This window comes from Panthera uncia, assembly GCF_023721935.1.
Source record: "Panthera uncia isolate 11264 chromosome A3 unlocalized genomic scaffold, Puncia_PCG_1.0 HiC_scaffold_12, whole genome shotgun sequence".
NCBI classification, from domain to species: Eukaryota; Metazoa; Chordata; class Mammalia; order Carnivora; family Felidae; genus Panthera; species Panthera uncia.
In genome coordinates, this window is record NW_026057579.1 from 20,659,282 (window position 1) to 20,680,393 (window position 21,112).

General features: G+C 40.3%; 1 protein-coding gene across 16 annotated transcripts in view; it reads right to left on the minus strand.

Moving 5' to 3' along the window:
* Nucleotides 1-4,340: 4,340 nt before the first annotated feature.
* NCOA1 (nuclear receptor coactivator 1) overlaps nt 4,341-21,112 on the minus strand; it is a 241,278-nt gene continuing 224,506 nt past the window's right edge. For 13 of the 16 annotated variants that reach the window (XM_049651968.1, XM_049651961.1, XM_049651964.1 and 10 more), the window contains 4 exons: nt 18,808-18,982; nt 13,249-13,432; nt 9,308-9,397; nt 4,341-5,397 (listed from right to left, as the gene is read on the minus strand). In XM_049651968.1, the coding sequence (XP_049507925.1) occupies nt 5,227-5,397; nt 9,308-9,397; nt 13,249-13,432; nt 18,808-18,982 (620 nt within the window). In that variant the 3' untranslated portion in view covers nt 4,341-5,226. Of the gene's footprint in view, nt 5,398-5,483; nt 5,541-9,307; nt 9,398-13,248; nt 13,433-18,807; nt 18,983-21,112 lie in introns of all 16 variants that reach the window. The other 3 variants (XM_049651973.1, XM_049651972.1, XM_049651970.1) reach the window with 3 other exon arrangements.

The following is a 21,112-nucleotide window of genomic DNA, read 5'->3' on the forward strand; positions in this document are numbered from 1 at the left end:
CCTGTTGGGCATAGAGATTACTTAAATGAAAAAAAAAAAAAAGCTAACTTTATTTAAAAAAATATTCCTTTATACATTTTAGTTCTTTTCTCAAGCCAATGTCTCAGGATACCTGTGGGCAGTGGTTGGTTCTGCCAGCTGCATAAACTACCAGAGTTCTGAGACAAGCACAAATGATTAGACCAGAGCCAAACTCCAGCAGAGGAAAAAGATTCTTTGTTTGAAGAAGGCTCCAGAGCCAGTGAAAAGTGAATGCTGGCTTTCATGATCTGACCCAAGAAACCAAATTTCCTAGGAGGAATTGTGGGCTCTGCCTCACAAAAGTGATCCTCTGTCACTTGTTTTACACCCACTGCATAAGGAACCCACATTTTCCAAAATTCTTTTTTTTTTAATGTTTTTATTATTTATTTTTGAGAGAGAGAGAGAGAGAGAGAGAGAGCAAGCGAGCACTAGCAGGGAGGGGCAGAGAGAGAGAGGGAGACACAGAATCTGAAGCAGGCCCCAAGCTCCAGGCTGCGAGCTGTCAGCACAGAGTCCTATGCGGGGTTAGAACTCATGAACCGTGAGATCATGACCTGAGCCAAAGTCGGGCACTTAATGGACTGAGCCACCAACAGATGCCCCCAATATTCTTTCAAGCTAAGGGAATGGCCCTGCAGTTTCATGGGCCCCTTCTTCATCTCCTGTTTAGATATGCAGGATAGAGTGCCTCTCCCCAGACTGGCAGGACAGCCTCCGGACTTTACAGCAAAGCTGGGCCCCAGTGAAGCCTCCAAGGGGCAGGATTGGACTGCCTCCAGAGAAGGGCCAGGTCCTCTCTTCTCAGTCCTTGACTTCTCACCCTGCTTTCCATGGCCTGTTTTTAAAAGTTGTTTCATGTAAGAATGCACTGCCTAAGGTTACACAGTGAGAGTAACGTCTGCAGACTCTGAATCAGTCCTACATCATATAGTTGAGGATAGGGAATCCAGAACTTGGCACCAGAAGACTTGGCTTCAAGTTATAGTTACCCTGATAAACCGTGCTTGTGTCATAAGCTTTCAGTCTGTTTTCTGTTTACATCTCTCTCAAAGGACTGCAGGGATTAAATGAGGCAATGTACTAAAAGCACCTTAGGAATTGTTACAGTACAAAGGTGTTTTCCCTAAATGTTCTTGATATGGTCACCTGCTACAACAGATTACTGTGGCCCATCTGGCACAAAAGATATAAAAGCCCGTACTTCTGGCTGGACAGGGCTAGTTAGGGAAGAGACCTTAGCTACCAGCTGGCACAATTTCCAGGTGAGGGGGTCCCAAAGCCTGGTTCACGTTCCTCCTGGAGCCAAAGGCGGATTTCAATTACTTTCCAGTTCATCGGCAGACGTAATACTAATAACATGTTTAGGAGAACTCAGACTAGCAATTAAAAAACCCCAGCTCTCTGAGGCTCCTTCCTGCCTCCAGGCCTTCCACATGTCCTGTTTGTCAGAATTCTCACCCCGCCCCTCTCTGAGCTACCTCTTCATCCGACAAACCTCACCTCAATGCCACTTCTTTGGTACAGAAACCTTCCTTGACCCTCCAGAAAAGAAAAGATTTCATTCCAGACAAGAAGTTCACAAAGCAACTTCTAACTCTCCTTAGTACATTACACTTAGTCCATTGTGATTATTACTATGGAAGTCCTTTCCCATGTGAATATAAGCTGTGGGAAGGCAGGGTTCGTGTCTGTCTGGATTCTTCCACATCTTAGTACCTTGGATAAAGACAATAAAATATGGTAAATGAGGCCAGAGTTTTGGGTTTCCTTAATCTTGCTAAGAGCTCTTGTGGCAATGAAAATAAAATATATAAAGAAAACTAATTTAGGGCTGGCAGGCAAGGTTCTGGATAGAGGAATGCTTCCTTTGGCAGTTTTCTCCAATAAAAAGAATTTATGGGCTTAATTACATCATCAAGATCTTTTTCAGAGGTACAGGAATGGCCAAGGATCAAGCTTGCTCCGAATTATTCACTTTTTTCAAGTGGAGCTGCTCTCCTGGGAAGAGTAGTTCATGTCAAGGAGGAAATCAGCACAGTTTCCTTTGTAAATAAGCAACTGTCCTTTTATTTGCTTTGATTTTCAGGGCCCAGGAGACTATTTGTAGGTACAAACCTATCTTGGCAAAACCATAAAGAAGATGAAGTTCTTCTATATCAACCTCACTCTTCCCTCAATTGTTCCTATTTGTTTTTCTAATGGCCTTCCCACCCCTACATTAGCATAAATTTAAATCAACGTTCAGATTCATCTAAGAGATGTATCATTTCTACCTTACCCCAACTTCGAGAAAAAAGGTTTTCTCCCAGAAGCATGACGGCAGAGAGCAGCCACCAAATCCGTGTGTATTTATACATAGGAATGTGTGTGGAATGCCTTCTAGAATCACATTTGCTTACCCTCCTTACCCTGGCCTACTTAGCCAAGCATTGGTGGGTTTAAAACCAAGCGTTGGTGCTTTACAAACACAACAAGAGACAGGGGCTGCCTTTTACAAAGTGCAAAGACAAAATGAAAGAGCCTCCTTAAATAAGAGTCAACATCTCTGCAATCTGCATACTAATCATAAATGTCAGTATATAAAAAACAATGACAGAGAGAGAGAGAGAGAGAGAGAGAGAGAGAGAGAGAGAGAGAGATGGTGTCTTGTAGCTATGGGGGGCTGCCCCGACTAGATATCCTGGGTCCAGAAACAGCAGGACCAGTGTGTTTAATCATCAAATGGCCAGAGCTAAAATTTCCTTATGGCCCACTCTCATGACTTTACTTTGACCTTTTCAGTTTTCAACTGGTTCGTATCAGGGTGACTTCGAGGATATTTGGTTTCAGGGATCCCTTCTTTTATGATCCTTTAATTACTCATTAGTCACTGGGGCTTTGGCAATTCCTGCAGGATGTAGGTTTCATTTCTTCCCTGTAAATGAAGAGGCAACCCAGGAGGTTGTTAAACAAGTTCTATTCAGTAGCTGGAAAAGTGAATTTCCTGTGGAATGACAGGAATTACATAGAAGCAAGCAATTTTATTTTCCTCAAATGTAGCAATAATTTTAATCTGTACATACATAAAACAAACAGTGCAATTATAAAACCTTGAAGGTGACATGCATACTTTCAGGTGCAGTTGGGATGGGAGGATGTTATTAGCATCTCCAATTTTCCTTACCGCTTTGAAAAACTAGTTCCTTATGCAAAAGCACTGAGGCAGGAAACTTCATCTGGAATGCTGAAGTTAAAGGTGAACTTCCTGAAGTCTGCGCATCTAAATATCACAAACAAAACAGAAATGACCTCCTAGAGCAGTTTGGTAAGGACTAGAGTAATATGGCTGGGCGTTCAAGCTGGGAATGAATGAAATCAGGGATGCATTTTCTGAAAAACTAAAAGAGATAATGTTTGTAACTGAGTGTCCTATTTCTGTTTCATAGTTGCTACCCATGTAAGCCCTTCCAGCAATCTTTTTATTCCATATAGTTTCTGAGTAGATGCTGTCAATGGAGTTATTTGTAACTAGGGGTGGTGAGATGCAGAAAGGAGGACCTGGGAAAATGGCTTCTTCCTTGGTGTCTGAGTCCATGCTCCTCTTCCGCTGTTCGTTCTTATGGTCTCTTCCCTGCTGTGGAAGCAGAGGTAGCTGACGCACGATGTCAGATGCTGTCATCATTCACAGGCCCGGGGTGCAGGTAAAGGCGAGTGATGGGGGGGTCTACCTTTGCTTCTTCCACAATACCTTTCTCAAGCTTTCCTGGCCTTGCAGTGGAACTTCTAGAACTAGAGGCAGTTCACTGGGTCCTTGACTCACAGGCCAGGATGAGACAAAACGTGGCAGAGTGACAAGACACAAAGGGAAAATACGGTACCAGTTAGCCTCAGAGTAGGATAGAGAAATTTGTATTTGCGCTGATGAAAATTCAAATCCCCAAAGTCAATCTAAAACAAATGAAGATTTTTTTGAGTACTGATTTTTCTCTGTACAAGTAGCCTGTGCACTTCTGGTGTTAATTCCTTGCACTGTCTCAAGTTAGATGATCCCAGGGACACTCTAGGGCAGTAGGCTCTAGCTCATCTGGAACAGCTCTTTCTGGCAGTGGCATTTTGATTTGAACCTCAAAGTAAATCCATACATGGCATCACAGTTATTAAAATAATGAAATCTTACTAGCCAAATGTAACTGCAATTCAATCAATGATATATTCACACACAAATTTAGAAAAATCAAGAGTATGATAATAAAACCATAAAATTAAACAGGAGGAAATCAATTTCTACAAGAAATCAAGTATATTTACAGTGAGATTTAAAGGGAAAAATAAGCTACTTGGATCATAAATTTAACTTTATTTTAAATAACTTTAGCTACCTTAGCTGTTAATACAATAAAAGCAGAAAGAACAAGCTGCCTTTTTTTTTTTCCAGATTTAATCAGAAAATTGTTATCTACAATAATTGACAGAACTTGTTTCTTGTCCTTCACCCATCTCATCAAAAATTATTGCATTTTCCCCCAAACTGTATTTTTTGGATTCCTCTGTGAATATACTCATTTCGTCCTCATTCCTGGAGGCATCTTGGTTTAAATCCATCTTTAAAAAAAGGAGAAGGGGTACATATGGGAGGCAAAATATTCTCTTGAAGCCAACAGATATAGAGTTGCTAGAAGAAGCTGATTGTACACACAAGCTGCCTGGGGTCGGGAAGGGGAGGGCTGTTGATTCAGACACACGTGACAGCCTTTGGTGGACGGGCACAGGCAAAGCCCCACCGGGCCCTTGGGCCCTTCTTCCTCATCAGGGTCAGGACTGAGCCAGCAGGGGCGGGGCTTCATCTTCCCCTTGGAACTCGTCGTTTTGGTTCTCCTCCAAAAGCCTTCATCCAGATAAGAAGCCAATGACTGATTACAAAAATAAGAATAATTAAATTTGGCTCAAGAAATAGATTGTCCAACTGTTCTGCCTTGTTATTTTTTTTTTCAATATCCAAGGCCTTTACAAAGAAAGAAACAAAAACACCTCTCAATCTTCCAACAAAAGTGAATTCCTTTGTTGTTTTTTTTTTTGTTTTTTTTTGTGGGTTTTTTTTGCTCCAAATGCTACGACCTGAAGAATGGCTGCAGATTGAGATATCAAAAATCTCAGAAAAATATATAATATATTTGTATATCTCTGTATGTCTATTATTTAAATTTCACATTCCTTTAAAAGTGGTTATTCAGTCAGTAGCTGCTGAAGGAGGCTCTTCTGCTGGGCCTGGGGGGTCTGTGGTCCTGCCGTGGGTTTTTGAGTTCCCAGTGGACCAGGCTGGTTCAGGTAAGGGTCCCCGCCTACCAGATTCACTGTACATTGGACGTCAGCAAACACCTGAACCTGTTGCACCTGCTGAAACACAAATAAAAGATGTGTTTAGACAGAAGGGCCTGCCCCCCCCGGCTTATGAGTGGGTACTACTTGAAGTGGAAACTCACTAGAGCATTCCTCTAGTCTGTAGTCACCACAGAGAAGAACTCTTCTGTCTTCTTGTCCTACAAAAAGAAAATCGCTGCACTCATTTTGCTCAGGGTTCTGGAAAGTTCACACTTTAAAAATAAAATCAAAATTGGAATGGTCAAGCCTCCTACAGGGTTGCCATCAATAATGAAAATGAGCATCATTGCTAATATTGCCAAGATTGGGAAAAGCCCAGTTTCAGAGTCTGGGTGTCCAGTGGTGGGTTTAAAAATATATGTGTATATATATATTTATATGTATATATATATATATATATATATATATATATATATACATATATATATATTATTCAGAAACTGGTTACAAAAGCATTCTACGGATGACTTTAGTGGGATAAAAAAAAAAACTTTATGATGTTAGAAAATTAAGGGCTTTAACCCAGTATTAGCAAAATAAAAACCACCACAACTCAGTAACAGGACATCAGCATTACTGAAGTGAATGTCCAGAAGATTTGTGTAGTATCTAAATATACTCTTACATAGCTCCTTTACATGTTGCCTTTAGAATTACAGCAAAATATTAGTAGAACAATTTTATATTTAACTTATTTTTCCTGATAGACAATTCATTTAAACACATGAGCTAAAAATAACAGTAAATTACTAGCTGAGAACAGTGTGAATTTTCCCTTTAGCTACTTTCAGTAATAATACATGTATTCCTTAAAAATGTTTAAAGTTGCATAGTTCTAGCATTTTCTATTGGGAAAACAAAGCCAGAAGTTAGTTTTTACAACCATCCTTATTAAAAAGTCATTTGTGGAACTGATTAAAGCCAGTATCACACTTGCGAATGTTCCAGACCAAGAACGGAGATGCTTCTAAGGCATCCAAGTACATCTAATAGTGTCTCAAGCGTTTGGCAAACTTGTGCTTCAGGTTTAATAGGTACATGAAGTATTTTAGATTAGTGATGCATTTTTCAGTCATTCATCACTAATTTATGTCAATTACACTCAGCTTTTTGGGAAAACGTTTCTATCCTAATAGAATAAAAGTTGTTTTCATCACCCTTTATTGGCCATATGTCAAATGTCCCGACCCCCAACTGGTGTATCAGTCCAGCTCCCATGTCTTCTCCTCTTGACCCATCTATACCTCCACGCTGCTCTCCCTCAGAGAAGGCAGACAGCCCTGAGCTGTCTTCCAACCTGCTGGACTAAACTTTTATTTAGATTAGCATCACTTTCCTCTTTATCATCCTCTTCTCTGCCTGTTTTCTCAAGTTTTGATTCTTGACCCCACAGGCTCCTATCTGTCTTCTTTTGGGTTCTTTCCTGTGCATCTAACATACACCAACTCTCTGTCTGAGTCTAATTCTCTGGCTATCTCTGTGCCCTGTCCTCACCTCTGTTCTCTAACTTCTCTTTCCTACAGCTCCACCCCTGGCTTCCTCTCTCTCCGTGTCAACAATCCCCCTACTAGTCTCCCTCCTGTTTCTCTATAGTCTGTTCTTTTCCGGTTCTCTCCTGTCTTGCCTCCTCCCCATCTCCAGTCTCCAAATACAGGTAGTCCTCAATCCTCCCTAAGCCCTCCTCTCTTGGTTCTCTTCCTTCTCCTTTTCTGTATATCTGTTTCTATATTTCTATTTAACTTGCTCCCAAGCTTCTGTTTGACAAATACAAAAGCACTGGAGCAAATAGAGATCACATGATGGGCTATAAGAAAAAGAAGATTCTGCCACTGAAACTTAGCATGAGCACAAGCTGTAGTGCTTGGAGGCACTGATGTAAAAAAACCAAAAAACAGCAGGTAAAATTTCACGTTTATGTGTTTCAACATATGAAATACTGGGCCACAGTACAAGGGGTTTCTGTCCCCGAACACTTAAAAACATTCTTAATGAAGGCATGATCAAACGAACTAGAGAGAATATTTTGCTTCTTTAAAAAGAATGTTTTTAAGATAATCTATTTTGAAATAAAAAAAAAATCAAAAAGATTAAACCAAACTTCAGCCACTTTGAACTGCTACTTAAAAACAGGTGCCTGAGCCCAGACCTCTGAGGACTTCAGATGCTGCCACACCTTCACAGACAGGCAGAGCAAGACGCGCGCAAGCCCTACGATTTGTCAGGTGAGAGGAACAGCATGAGAGCAGGGTCCCAACCTCTTAAGATTCTCCAGCAGAGTTTTATATCAATGCAATTGCTGTCTTGGAGCTCAAGAACTTTTAAACTTGGTTGTTTAGTTTTCACTAGTCTGCCGAGCTGCCCAGTATATGTCTCCGTAGGTGTGAGACCTTGAATACCTTCCAGTGAATGAAGACTTCACTTCCCCCATCACGGAATCCCCTCTTCACTCTCATAGGCCTCAGATCCTCTTTCTTGATGCCCCGACTATGGACACGGCTCCTAACTGGTTTTTCTCTTCCTGGGGAGGCTGTCCAGTACTCCTTCTGTCCCTCAAGATGAAGCCTGAGCTAGTGCTTATACCACTGTGCCCCCTCTAGGGGACACTTCATCTATAGGACTCAGTCCAAACCCCTGAGTTTAGCATTCAAGGCCTCCAGAAATTTGCCCCAATCAATTTTTACCAATTTTATTTACTATAAAATCTTATTACAAACCCTTTACCTTCAGTGGATTTGGCTTCCCAGGACCGTGCTAAGGTATTACTCTTTCCCTGTCTCAGTTCCCTCTACTCCCAATGCCCTAGATTTCCCAGCTCACTCCTTCCTTCAGCCTCTGACACTTTCTACTTCATTTTGCCTTGTTAACTGTCCTCAAGGCCCAGTTCAGCTCCTGTGTAAATGCTTTTCTGACCCTCACAGCATTTTCTCTTTTAAACCTAATGGTTCCTGTCACTTGTAATATAAATTTGAGTTTGCCTTCTTTGGTTATGTGACAATTTATGTGCATATGTCTACATGTTTTATCATTCAAGTGATATGGCAGAAAGAGCATGAACTTTGGTTGTTAGAAATACGTGGGTTTGAACCTCAGCTCTGCCCCTTTCTAGCTTTGTGAACTGTGTGCGTGGTTAAATCTCCTCAGGTTCTGTTTCTTCATCTGTGAAAAACTGGAATGCTACTTCCTTCATAGGGTCATAGGGAGGCTTACATGAGATAAAGCAGACAGTGCTTAGCACAGTGCTGGGCAAATTGTAAGTGTTTCACAAAAGAAACTTCCTTTCCTCATTTCTCCCCCAAAGTTCACCTAAAGGGCAAACACGTCTCATGTTTCGTTGTATCTTCACCTTACCATAATGCCTGTACAATATTTTTAAAATACACATTTAGTAAGACCCTAACGACCAAACCAAAGTTACTAAAGTGAACTAAAACACCCACAATCTCTAAATTTATGTTAATATAGGAAGGTGGCCATCCTTGCTATTTGAATTGTTTTGAAACGAACTTCTAAAAGGAGGCAGAGTACACAGCAGGCATTCTGTTTTGTCTGAATTGACTGAGATCTTTTGAGGTACTTGGATTACACACGAGTTTTAGAATGGTGCTTATTTACAAAATAACAATTAGTGGCCACCATTTGTGATCCCTTTATCCTGTTTAACAACCAGATTAAACCTTTTGAAAGCTTCTCTCATTTAACCCTTTCAACAATTCTCTAAGCAGGTAACTTGTTAGTTCTGTTGGTTAGATAGCAGCCCAGGGAAGTCCTCTAACATGCCCAGGAGGACATAGCTAAGAAGAGGAGAGCCAGGACTCACATCCAGGTCTGACTCCCAAGGTCAGGCTCTTAACCATGATGCTGAACAAAGTTTCCTGTGTATCTAGAGTACACTTGGCAGCTCTGGGTTTAGAATTTTCTTACTGACCTGGGTTCCATCTGTTTCTGTTTTGAGAAGGTCAGTGGATGAGAGCTGGTTGCAGTAGAGGCCTGTGTGTCTCAGTGCTGGATCATTTATCTATTAAAGATAAGTACAAGACCAAATTACAAGCAAGTTGTTTAAGCTGAAGACCAAATTCTTCAATGAAAAGTAATCTCACTGACAGAAAATAGGAGTGCAGCAGGAATAAAGAGCTTAGCAATTTACTATGTTGTTATAAGTCAGGACAGTGGTTCCCTTTGCAGGGGTGAAGAGTGACATGAAAGTAGCATGAGAAGAACCTCTGGGTGCTACTGATAATGTTTTGTTTCTTGATCTGAATGGTAGCTTTAAAGAAGTGTTCAGTTTGTGAAAATTCACTGACTTGTATATTTTTCTGTATACTCTATTTATACAATACTTCAATAAAAGTTATATTCACACACACACACACACACACACACACACAAGTTAATTAGCAAATGACTTCTTTTTGTCATTAAGAGAAAATCAGATTAATCCGATTTATCCCCTGCCTGAATCAGCGAAAGAACTGGATAAAATATACGAAACGAAGGCACTCAAGACACTGGACAAACCCAATGAAGGAGAGTGACTCCTAAGAGCTGGGAAACAATGGAGATGAGTCCTATGATTGCCCCCGCCTACATCTACAGAGAATTTCCAGGCTGCAGCCAGCACGGGGACAGGGAACCCAGGCAGAGCCCGGCAGGCTCCGTGAGTGGAGAAGACACAGCTGGAAGTCTGAGATGGTCAAGGCAGCTGGAATTCAGAGGTCAGAATATCAGAGGAGTGGGAGCTACACAGAGAGGAAGCTCGGAAGATCTGCAGACGGACCCCTTGAGCTTGCAACTTAGTACTGATCTGTTAATGGCTTTTAGGGAACTACCCAAAGCAGAGGGAAGAGTCACCTGTGAAGATGCTGATGGAATAATTCCCAAAGGTCACACAGAGCTGGCAATAGGTCCTGACCTCACCAGCCAGAGTGGAAAACGTAATTCACATAGTATCAGGTAGTGTATTAGAAAGGCTTTGCCTCAGCAGTAAAGGAAAACGAGCCCTATACTAAATGCTGCTCTGGTCACATTAAACAAAAAAGGAAGACCTGAAAGGACCAAACTGTTTCAAGTAACTTAACCAGTCCCAGAACAAAGCTCAAGAATGTAGGAGTATCAATGAGGTAAAATTCACATGTGTGGCACCCAATAAAAACTTACCAGGCATGCAAATTAGCAGGAAGATATGATCCATGATGAAAAGAAAAGTCAATCAATTTGAAACCAACCCCAAAATGATGCAGATGATAGAATTGACAGGCAAGAATATTAAGACAGTTATTATAATAACCATATTTCATATGTTCAAGAAGATAAGAGGAAAGACTAAACATGTTAGTGGTATGGAAGATATAAAAGAGGTCCAAACTGAACTTCTGGAGATGGAAAATAGAAAACCTGAGAAGAAAAATACACTGAATAAAACTAACAGATCAGACATTGCAAAAGAAAAGATTAGTGAATTTAAAGTTATAGCAATAGAAACTATCCCAAATCAAACACACAGAGAAAAAAAAAAAAAAAAACCCATTGACCTTGCATCCCTCCTCCTCAAATCTGCAAACCCAGGGAATCTGTGATCTGGGGGACAACTTCGAGTGGCCTACTTTGTATGTGTGTGTGTGGGGGGGTGTGCGTGTGTGGGGGAATCTCTGAAGGAAAGGGGGGTGGGTGGTGACAGAAAAAATATTTGAAGAAACAATGGCCAATGTTTTTCCAAATTTGATGAAAATTATACATCCATAAATCAGGAAGCTCACTGAAGTCCCAGCACAAGAACCATGAACACAATCACTAAGGCATATGGTAATCAAATTGCTTAAAACCAGCGACAGGCAGAATAATCTTAAAAGCAGCCAGAGAGGGAAAAATCAATCGTGTACACAGGAACAAAGATAAAATGCCAGCAGATACCTCATCAGAGACACTGCAGTGAAGCAACGTCTCCAAAGTACTGAAAGCTAAAACTAAAGCCAACCTAGAATTCAGGGAAAACTTTCAAAGATGAAGGTGAAACAAAAGCTTTCTCAGACATACAAGAGCTGAAGGAATTCATCAGCAGCAGACTATAAAAGATGTTAATGTTAAATGAAGACCTTCAGGCAGAAGGAAAACGATACCAAGCTGGAAATTTGGATCTACACACAGGAAGGAAGAATACTGGAAATGACTACATGGGTAAATACAGGAGCCTTATTTAAATTAAAAATATGTATCTAGTTGTTTAAAGTAAAAGCATGTGGGGCATATGACATACGTAGGCACAATATGTACGATAACAACAGCAGAGGAAGGGAGAAATGGGAGCAAACAGCTGTGAGGTTCTTATATAAGAGGTCATATAATAGCGCTTGAAGGTACATGGCGATAAGTTAAAGATGTATGCTCTGAACTCTGAAGCAACTGCTAAAATAACAAAATGGAGGTATATATAGTTAATAAGCCAATAAAAGGAGATAAAATGAATTAAAGTGTTCAATTAAACCCCCAAAAGGCAGGAGATGGAACAAAGAGAAAACAAGATGAGATATTTAAATTCAGCCATACCAATAATCACATTAAATGTCAATGGGCTAACCACTCCAATTAAAAGGTGCAGATTGTCGAACTGAATAGGAAAGCAAGACCCAGCTATATAAGAAATATGCTTTAAGTGTAATATTCTTTTACCTAATTCATTATATTTTTCATTATTTTGTTTTAATCTTCTGGAGATAGTGAAAAATTCTAATAACTGAATAATAAGGACAAGAACAAGAAACAACACTATTTAGGTCTTCTATTTTGCTATAGGAAATAAATCACTAAGTTATTGATTTTTTCCCTGCTAAACTCTTAAGGGACTTATTATATAAAGTGGGGGGATGAGGAATGGAAAGTTAAAAAAATTTTTCAATAAAAAATATTCTATAGAAAAGGTAATCAGTGTTCACATGTTTGTAAGATTTGCTATAAATTATAGCTACATGGTCACAGTCTAGTCACCAGTCTACTTTGTGGTTGCTGAAAATGAGAATAGCAACTATAGGCAGTTACCCCAATGACCTTAAACATCATTTTGAATTTAGTCATTCTATCCTTAAAAATCTTCAGGAGGCTCCAGGATAAACTCTAAAACATTCAGATGGCTTGCGAGATCCCTAAAAAGCTTACCACATAAATTCTGCTTTAAACATAATATAAATGTCCCCTTAACATTCATTAGACTTTCAACCTCTATTCCTGCCTAGATTATGCTGTGGCAACCGGTCTTGAATATTCTTTTCTATTCTCTTTCTTTAGGCAAATCTTCCAAGAAGCCTTTCCTAATTAGGCGTTTTTCTTTTAAACTCTCAGTAGTTAATTGTACATCTTCCTAATCTGACATAAATATGTATGGCGCTATGGAGGCCCATCTCTTACACAGAGGTTTTGTCCTATTATTCAACTGATCCTTTGTTAATGTCGTGTCTCCCCAACTTGTCAGCATTATCTCCCACAGAACTACCTTTGTATATAGTTAGTAGTGAATAAATGTTTGTTGAACTGAAAGGGAAAAATGAAGAAAATGTGTTCAGAAGATAAAGGGGTATGCTCCGAGCCAATATATTATATGTATCATTTTATAATAAATCTGAAACACTAAAATCTCTTGAGACTAAAATCTTAGGAGGTCTGTCAAAATTTCCACTGTGTATCTTAAGAGAGGCTAACTCAAAAGACAGTGGGAAAAAAATAAAGAAGTGCATCTTCTCCCCCCAGTGTTACTGAGAAACAATTAACACACATCACTGCGTGGTGTGGTAATTTCTGACAAGCAACTGCGAACATACCTGATTTTCCCTGGAATAACGACTCGTGGTGTGTGGTGTGCATGCCAGCTGTGCCACTTACCTGCTCAGGGCACACAGTGTTCATTCCTGGCATCTGCAAAGAGCTCATCTGCATCTGGCCCATCATCGGGTTCATGTTCTGAACATTTGTGTTTCCACCTGCCATGGACACGGTGATGCTCATATTGTTGTACACTCCGGGCTGCGCAGGCGTGGGCTGGCTCTGGACAGCTTGACTGAACACGCTGTTAACTCAAAAACAATCCCAGTTACATCCACGGATTGTGAACGTGGGGATGATGTGACTGGACTCTGTTTCTTAATTATTAGATAAAATGCGATAGAAAATATTATACGTTTTTAAATGACGTGTAAGACTTTATCTTACTACAATATATAAAGACTGGGTATAATTCGGATGAATTTTGAACTCTGCACAGAGGATTTAATAACTACATAAAGCTCATTTTAAGTGACAATTATCTGGCCTTGTATCCGAGTTGTTAAGCTCCAATTAGCTGAATAATTAAGAACGTAAGTTGTCCACATAAGTAAATCTTCAAGATAACTGAAGTTTATTCATTTAACCATCAAAACCATTCTAAAATTTGTTACACCATTTTATATTCCCAAATAGAGAATGTTCTATTTAAGCAAAATGCCTGGGATATATATCAATCCTCAATAGATGCTCATTGAATAAATTAACAAATTCAAAGATGGCATTCTTGTATTGTCATTGCTTGTATATTTTCTTAGACTTAGTATTTTGTTTCACTTATTCCTTGTCTCTCTGCTCATTCATGGCACATGGCAAGCACTCGGTAAATATCTGATGAATAAGTGACTTATGGACATAGGTTATTACTCAGTGTTGTCAACTGATGAGGTTTAGACTGCTTCTTATTTATGGATTTTTCTGGGATCTACACCAATGTTTTTCTAACTGTAGTCCAGAGAGCATCTGCAAGAGAATTCCCTGGGACTCGTTGAAAACTGGGAGGCAGCTATGCTTACCACTATAGCACCAATGCCGGGACTTATTAAAAACTGAGACTCCCAGGCCTTACTCCAGCCCTAGTGAATCACAGTTTCTGAGGATGGATACAGAAAGTTGCATTTCTAACTATTTATGCACATTAAGACTCAAGGGACTTTATTCAGTGTTCTATAGCTTGCCGTCATTTCTCAAAGTTTCAGCTTCTGGCTGCTTTCAATATGCTATAAACTAAGAGGAATATAACCAGATATATTTATTTGGCAAATGTAAATGTTTAAAGACTTCACAGGTCTTCTCAGGCCTAAAGACAGCTTTATGTCTTTTCTAGAAGCAAAATGCAAAGGCAATTATGTTTTTCAGAGGGCTTGTTTTATGGACTTGCTTCTTCATGGCCTCGTTCTGGACTTTTGTTACACCAAAGATCTTAAATGTTAACCCAGCTTCTTCTCTTAGCTGGTAGAATAGTATGGAATAAACTCCCAAGTAAATACATCTGGAAACTTTATATTTGAACCCCCAAATTCTAAATGATACAGATACACACATCTAAAGGAAAATAATATGAGTTGTGTCTTTTGTAAATTCTTCAAAACATCAAATGTTTGATGATTATCATCAATTGTTAAACAATATGCTGCTGGTAAAATTCCACCTATTTTAATGTTAATTCTGGAGAATTTGATTTCTAAAAATCATTTACCCCATCAATTGCTTATCTATTTCTTGCTAGCTCCTGGGAGGTAAGCAGGATGTACTGACATTTATAGTTTCTGGTAGATTAAGGTAATCATACTAAAATTAACAGGCCAAGGAACAGCCTATTCATCATGTCTGAAGAAAAGTAGCAGATTTTCCCCAAGTAATTATAAAACACAAATGCTCAAAGAAAATTACATGCCCAGGAAATGGTCAATAATACATCTTTGAGCCATTAATGTCTGTACAGTGTGTATGCTTGTACAGCGTCCCCACAACTAAAGGTGAGGAAAAACCTATTAGTTTGCTGCCCATTTTCTAATGAGAACATTTCTGCCACAGACAATGCTCATTTGTCAACAGATACATAAATCACCACTGTGGAGGCTCAGCTCAGGGCTATGTAAGCTAATGCCTGCAGAAGCTTCAAGGGCTGCAATGATGTCATTCTTAGTGAAAAAAAGTTTAGGATTTAATTTCTTTTCACATTTTATACTTGGGACTTATATTCACTTAAGTTCTTTCAGACTGCTCTTGCCAATAGTTCCATTTCAGTTTCTTCCATTATGGGAAGAAGACCACGCCCTTCTGCAGCATAACTCCCTGTTCTAGGCCTCAGAGGGACTGTAGGCTTCACTGGCACCTTAGGCCTCCCTCCCTCCCTCTGCTTTCCTGGCCACCCTGGGGGCAATTACTGCAGTTTCCTTAGGCTAGCCCCAGGTGTTTGGTAGCCCCTAAATCATGGTGCAGGGGGGAAGGTAAGGATGAAGACTTCCGGCCTGAAGTGGCTTCCATAGATACAGGTATTAACAAGCAGGGAGGCGCTCCAGGTCAAATAAGTCTAAAAAGGGAGGATTAAACAACAGGCCTTCCTAGACTTTAAAATGCTAATAAGTGCTAGGAATCTTCAGAGCGATTAGTGTGACACAGAAACCTGCACCGTTCCAGGACAAAGAGCCTTGCTTTAACCCTTTCTTTTTCTTGCCACCGGAGAGATAATGAAAAAGAATCACATTACACTGTCTCAGAACCCTATTACATCATTCTACTAAAAGAGTCTTTGTTTTCACGTTTTACTCCTCTCACTCCTGTCACCAAGTGGACTCTCGGTAACTCGACAGCAAGGGCAGTTCCCCCCTGCTCCTTGCGGTGTCTTGCACTGTGCAATACAAACAGGGAGTGGTCGCAAAATACACGTGGCCTGTGTCAACTAATATGCTTTCACACGTGAAGCAAATAAGCAAGTGCGAATGCTTGAAGAGTTGATCTATTTTCTTCTTCAAGTGATTTGGCAAAGTCAAAGTTCACAAAAACCGTGGAAGTACAAGAAAAATTCAAGTCCACTTTGAATCTGAATTCAAGAAGTGACCCAGGCAGGGGAGGGAATCTCTGTATCCATTCACTCAACAGATGTACATTAAGTGCTCACCTGTTCTAAAGGATGGACATACCCGAGTAAACAAAAACAGAGTCCTGGCTTTTAGGATGATTATATTCTAGTTGGAGGAGACAGACCATAAACAGACAGACTAACACACAATATGTGTGGTGTTAAGTACTAGGAAGAGACATACAGAAGGCAAGGAAGGGATCAGGGGGTAGAAAATGCTGTTGTTTTGGAAATGATGGTCAGGGAAGTTTCATCTGGTGACATTTAGTATCTATGTCTAATAAGGTGACATTTAAGGAGAGACTTGAAGTGTGACAGCGCAAACCATGTGGCTACTGTGAGAAGAACATTCCAGCAGAGGGACTTAAAAATGCAAAGGCCCTGAGTTTGCAATGTACTTGGCACACGTGAGCACCAGAAGAATACACAGACACCAGTGTGGCAGACTGAGTGATGGCAATAGCAGCTGAGGTCAGAAGGTACCCAGGAACAAGATCATGTGGGCTTCACAGGCCCTATATTGTACTTTGAGTAAGTTGGTGAGTTCTGAGTAATGGACTGACATACTGCCCATGTTCTGAAAGCATCACTCTGGCTACCATGCGGAGATTACACGGCAGGGGAATGAGGGTGGAAGCAGGAGACAGAAGGCTACTGCACGGTCCTGGAAAAAGATGGTGGCTCACACTAAAGAGTACAAGTGGGACGGGTAAGAAGTGAGAGCTGCTAAGAAGCTGATGTGATTTGCTGATGGCATGTCTGATGTGGGATGTGAGGGAAAGATAAGAGGGTTTCTCCTGAATAACTGGAAGAATGAGGTTGTAGTTTACGGAGATGGGGAAAGGTAGGAGAGGAGCTTTGGGGAAGAAGACCGTGGTAAGTTTTAGATGCCTATCAGATTTCTGACTGGGATGTTGACTGAGCAGCTGGATGTACACCATGGTGTTCAGGGGAGAAGTCGGGGCTGGAGATTTAAAGCGGGGAGTCAGGAGCATCAACATGGGCATTTATAGCCGTTAACAGTGGATGGCATAACCAAGGGAGCAAGTAGACAGAATGAGCTCTGAGGATTTCAAGTGGAGGTCAGGGAGATGAGGAAATCCAGTGGAGGACACCAAGAGATAGGATGAGAGTCACCTTTCTCAAGAGAGAAAGCTGTTCCAGAACCCAAATGAAGAAGGGGCTTCAAGAAAGAATAAATGCTCAACTATATCAAATGCTACCAACGATCCCTGCATTTGGCATTGTAGAGGTCTTGCCTACCTTGACAAGAATACTCTGGAAAAGCGGCAGGGAAGAAAGCCTGACTGGCCAACAAGGAATGGAAGGAGAGGTAGCATTAGAGTACAGTCTTTCAGGGAATTTAACTGTAAAAGGGTGTGGACCTGTCAGCCGGACCTTGTTTTTACCAAGACACGTTTAAGTGCTTAGGTGTAGGTATGGAGCAAGAGTTTAGTTGGGTTTATAATCATGGACCATGGACTCTAAAGTGAATTTAGGAAGCTGGGATTAGAACACATTAGGAGACTAACTTCTTCCTGCAGGTTATATAGATGGTTCCATTTCTACCTAATTCACACACAGTCCTCACTAAGAGCTACGCAGTTCTCAAAAGGGAAGATTTCCTCTCACCTTTCAGTGAACTTTAGGAGAATATGGTCTTAAGTTTTCAACTTTAACTGCCTTACTTATTATGTTGTCAGATCAAACGGCTTCCCTGTCATTAGAACCAAGACACAACCTAATTAAAACCCTTATAAAACTCAAGTGAAGTGTGAAAAGTTCAGCAGCCAGGATTTGGGGGGAAAATGACATCCGTGAGATAATTCTAAGCAGAATGGGCAAGGTGAGGCCACTGAAAATCTAGAGATTCAAAAAGCTGGATGAGGCAGAATGGCCTTAGAAGCCTCAAAACCTTTGCTGTTGCTATGAGATCTTTCAAACGTGCTGAGAAGGGTGAAACCTGTATGCTCACTATTCAGCTCTAGTGAATTCTGATGTTTTGCCATTCTTGCTTTAGATTTTCAGGATTTTCTAAAGTAGGCTCCATGCCCAGCATGGAGCCCAGCGCAGGGCTTGAACTCACGACCCTGAGATCAAGACCTGACCTGAGATCAAGAATCAGATGTTTAACCGACCGAGCCACCCAGGCACCCCTAAGACTTTTAGGATTTTTAAGTGTTTTTATAAAGAATGACTTTTTTTTTTTTTTTAAAGTGCCCATTTCTATATCTGTCCCAGGGAAGCTCTGTTACACACGGGAGTTGATCACATTCTTCAGGTGTGCTGGGGGTGGGATGGAAAGGTTGGGGGACATTAGGTCACTTTTCCATACTGTAAACATACAGATTTGTCTTAAAAACGACTTGAAACTTAAAGGATTTAAAAGTCATTATTTTTCTTTGCTAAAACACAAAATTCAGTTCCAGGAACTTGCAAATGGCAGTAGCCAATAATCTATTTGGATTGTGAAGGCAGGAGTGTTCTGTGCTGCAGAGGATCAGGGATGTTCATATATAAAAACTGCCCCTTACTTGTTGTTTCCCATTGCTCCTTGCTGCCAGGCCTTCATGTCTGGTGACTGGTACCCCGAAGTGGGTGGAGTCTGCTGGAGCAGAGAGCTCTGAGGGGGAGGGATTGGCATCGGCACCATGGAGCTCCCAGGGCTTAGAGATGGAGCAAAGCTGGCCTCACCTTGGGGAACCATTCCTGCAAATTAACACAAATTAATTTAAGTGAATACTATAAATTTATTAATCCCATAAAAAAAAACCAAGCGCCCCCCCCCCCCCCCCCCCGCCAAGGATCTGTCATACTAGAAGTTAGAAATAGCCTATTCAACAGAGTAGAGAAAACATTTCAGTTTCTTCAAAATAAGGCCGGAAATTTCAGTATAAACAGTCAGACAAGTAAACATAAAATAAGTTTGGAAGAATGCTTTCTATTAACTGAGATATTGATTTGGGTACCAAGATTATGTATAATGGTTTTTTTTCTGTTCTTTGCTTACACAAATTTTTAAGTGTGAAAGACATGTATGTCAGATTACCTGTGTCATAAAAATAAGTTAGAAAGGGAAAAAGGGAAAAAGGCTAAGACAAATGCATGTGTGAAATGAAAAATGACAAAGTTTTTCTGTCCATGCCTCAGTCACCTTTGTGGGCCCTTCTTCCCTTCCCTGTCCTTTCCTTTTAAGCTTTATTGAGATATAATCTACATAGCCTCAAATTCACTCATCGAACTGCACAACTCAATGATTTTTAGTAAACCATATGGAGCCATGCATCTATCACCCTGAAGGCCTCCGATGCCTGTCTACAGTCATTCCTTTCTCCTATCTCCAGCCTCAGGCAACCACTGATCTGCTTTCTGTCTTGACAGATGTGCCTTTTGGGGAATTCTCACATATACGTAATCCTATAAGGTCTTTTGTGTCTGGCTTCTTAGTGTTTTTGAGGTTGACCATTCTGTAGCATTTATTGGTAGTTCATTCCTTTCTATGCAGGGCAATTCTTTTTTTTTTTTTTTAAGTTTATTTATTTGAGAGAGAGAGAGAGAGGGAGAGACAGAATCCGAAGCAGGCTCTGCAATGTCAGCACAAGCCCGACGTGGGGATCGAACTCACGAGCTGTGAGATCATAACCTGAGTCAAAATCAAGAGTCAGATGCTTGACCAACTGAGCCACCAAGGTGCCCCTCTATGCAGGGTAATTCTTATTAGCAGCTATTGATATAATTGTGTTGAAAATCAGCTGGCCATAACATTAACAGTTTATTTATGGATTTTTATTCTGTTGCAGTGATCTATGTGTCCACACTTGTACTAATACTATATTGTCCTCATTGATGTAACTCTATGGTAATTTTTGAAACTGACAGTCATCCAACTTGGCTTTTCTTTTTCAAAATTGTCTTGGCTACTCTGGGTCCTTTACATTCCCATATAAATTTTAGGAGAAGCTTGTCAGTTTCTTCAAAAAGCATGCTGACATTTTGACTGCATTGAATTATGAGATCAATTTGGAGTGAATTTAGCATCTTTTCAGTCTTTTTCCAATTTCATTTTATACAGTTTCCATTGTTATATCTTCAAGTTCATGAATCTTTTCTTTTGTAATGCCTAATCTCCTTTTTATCCCATCTACTATACTTTTCATCTCAGACACTGTCCTTCTTTTCTCCAAAAGTTTGATTTTGGTTTTAGTTATATCATTCTTACCTTTACTTAGTATGTTCAAGCTTTCCTCCAGTTTCTTGACCATACAGAATGTATAATTATTATAAATTATACATTGAGACAATTGTATGACTCAATGTCCTGTCTATTAATTCTATCATTTGTGTGATTTGAGTTGGTTTTGATGACTGATTTTTCTCCTTATCATTGGTTTTATTATCTTGAATCTTTGGGTGCTTGGTAATTAAAAAGTTCGGAACCCAGACCTTGTGGATTTTACCTTGTTAGGTGCTAGATTTTTAAAAGTCCTTTAACTATTTTCAAACTTTGTCTGGGTTGTAGTTAGATTGTATGGAGACAGTTTAATTCTTTTGGGTCTTGTACCTTAAGGGACAAGAGCAGAGTTTAGGGCATATTTTGCCCTATTACTGACGCAAAACCCTTCTGAGTATTCTACTTGACATCCCACGAATTATGAGGCTTTTAATTCTGGCTGGTGGGAAGAGAAGCTGGCCCTGTGCGAACTTTGTAGATTGTTCTCTATAATCTTTCCAGGTGTTTTTCCCTAGCATTGGTTTGTACACACACACACACACACACACACACACACACACACACACCTGAGCGGGACCCTGTGCACATCTCTGTGGCTCTCTGTGTGA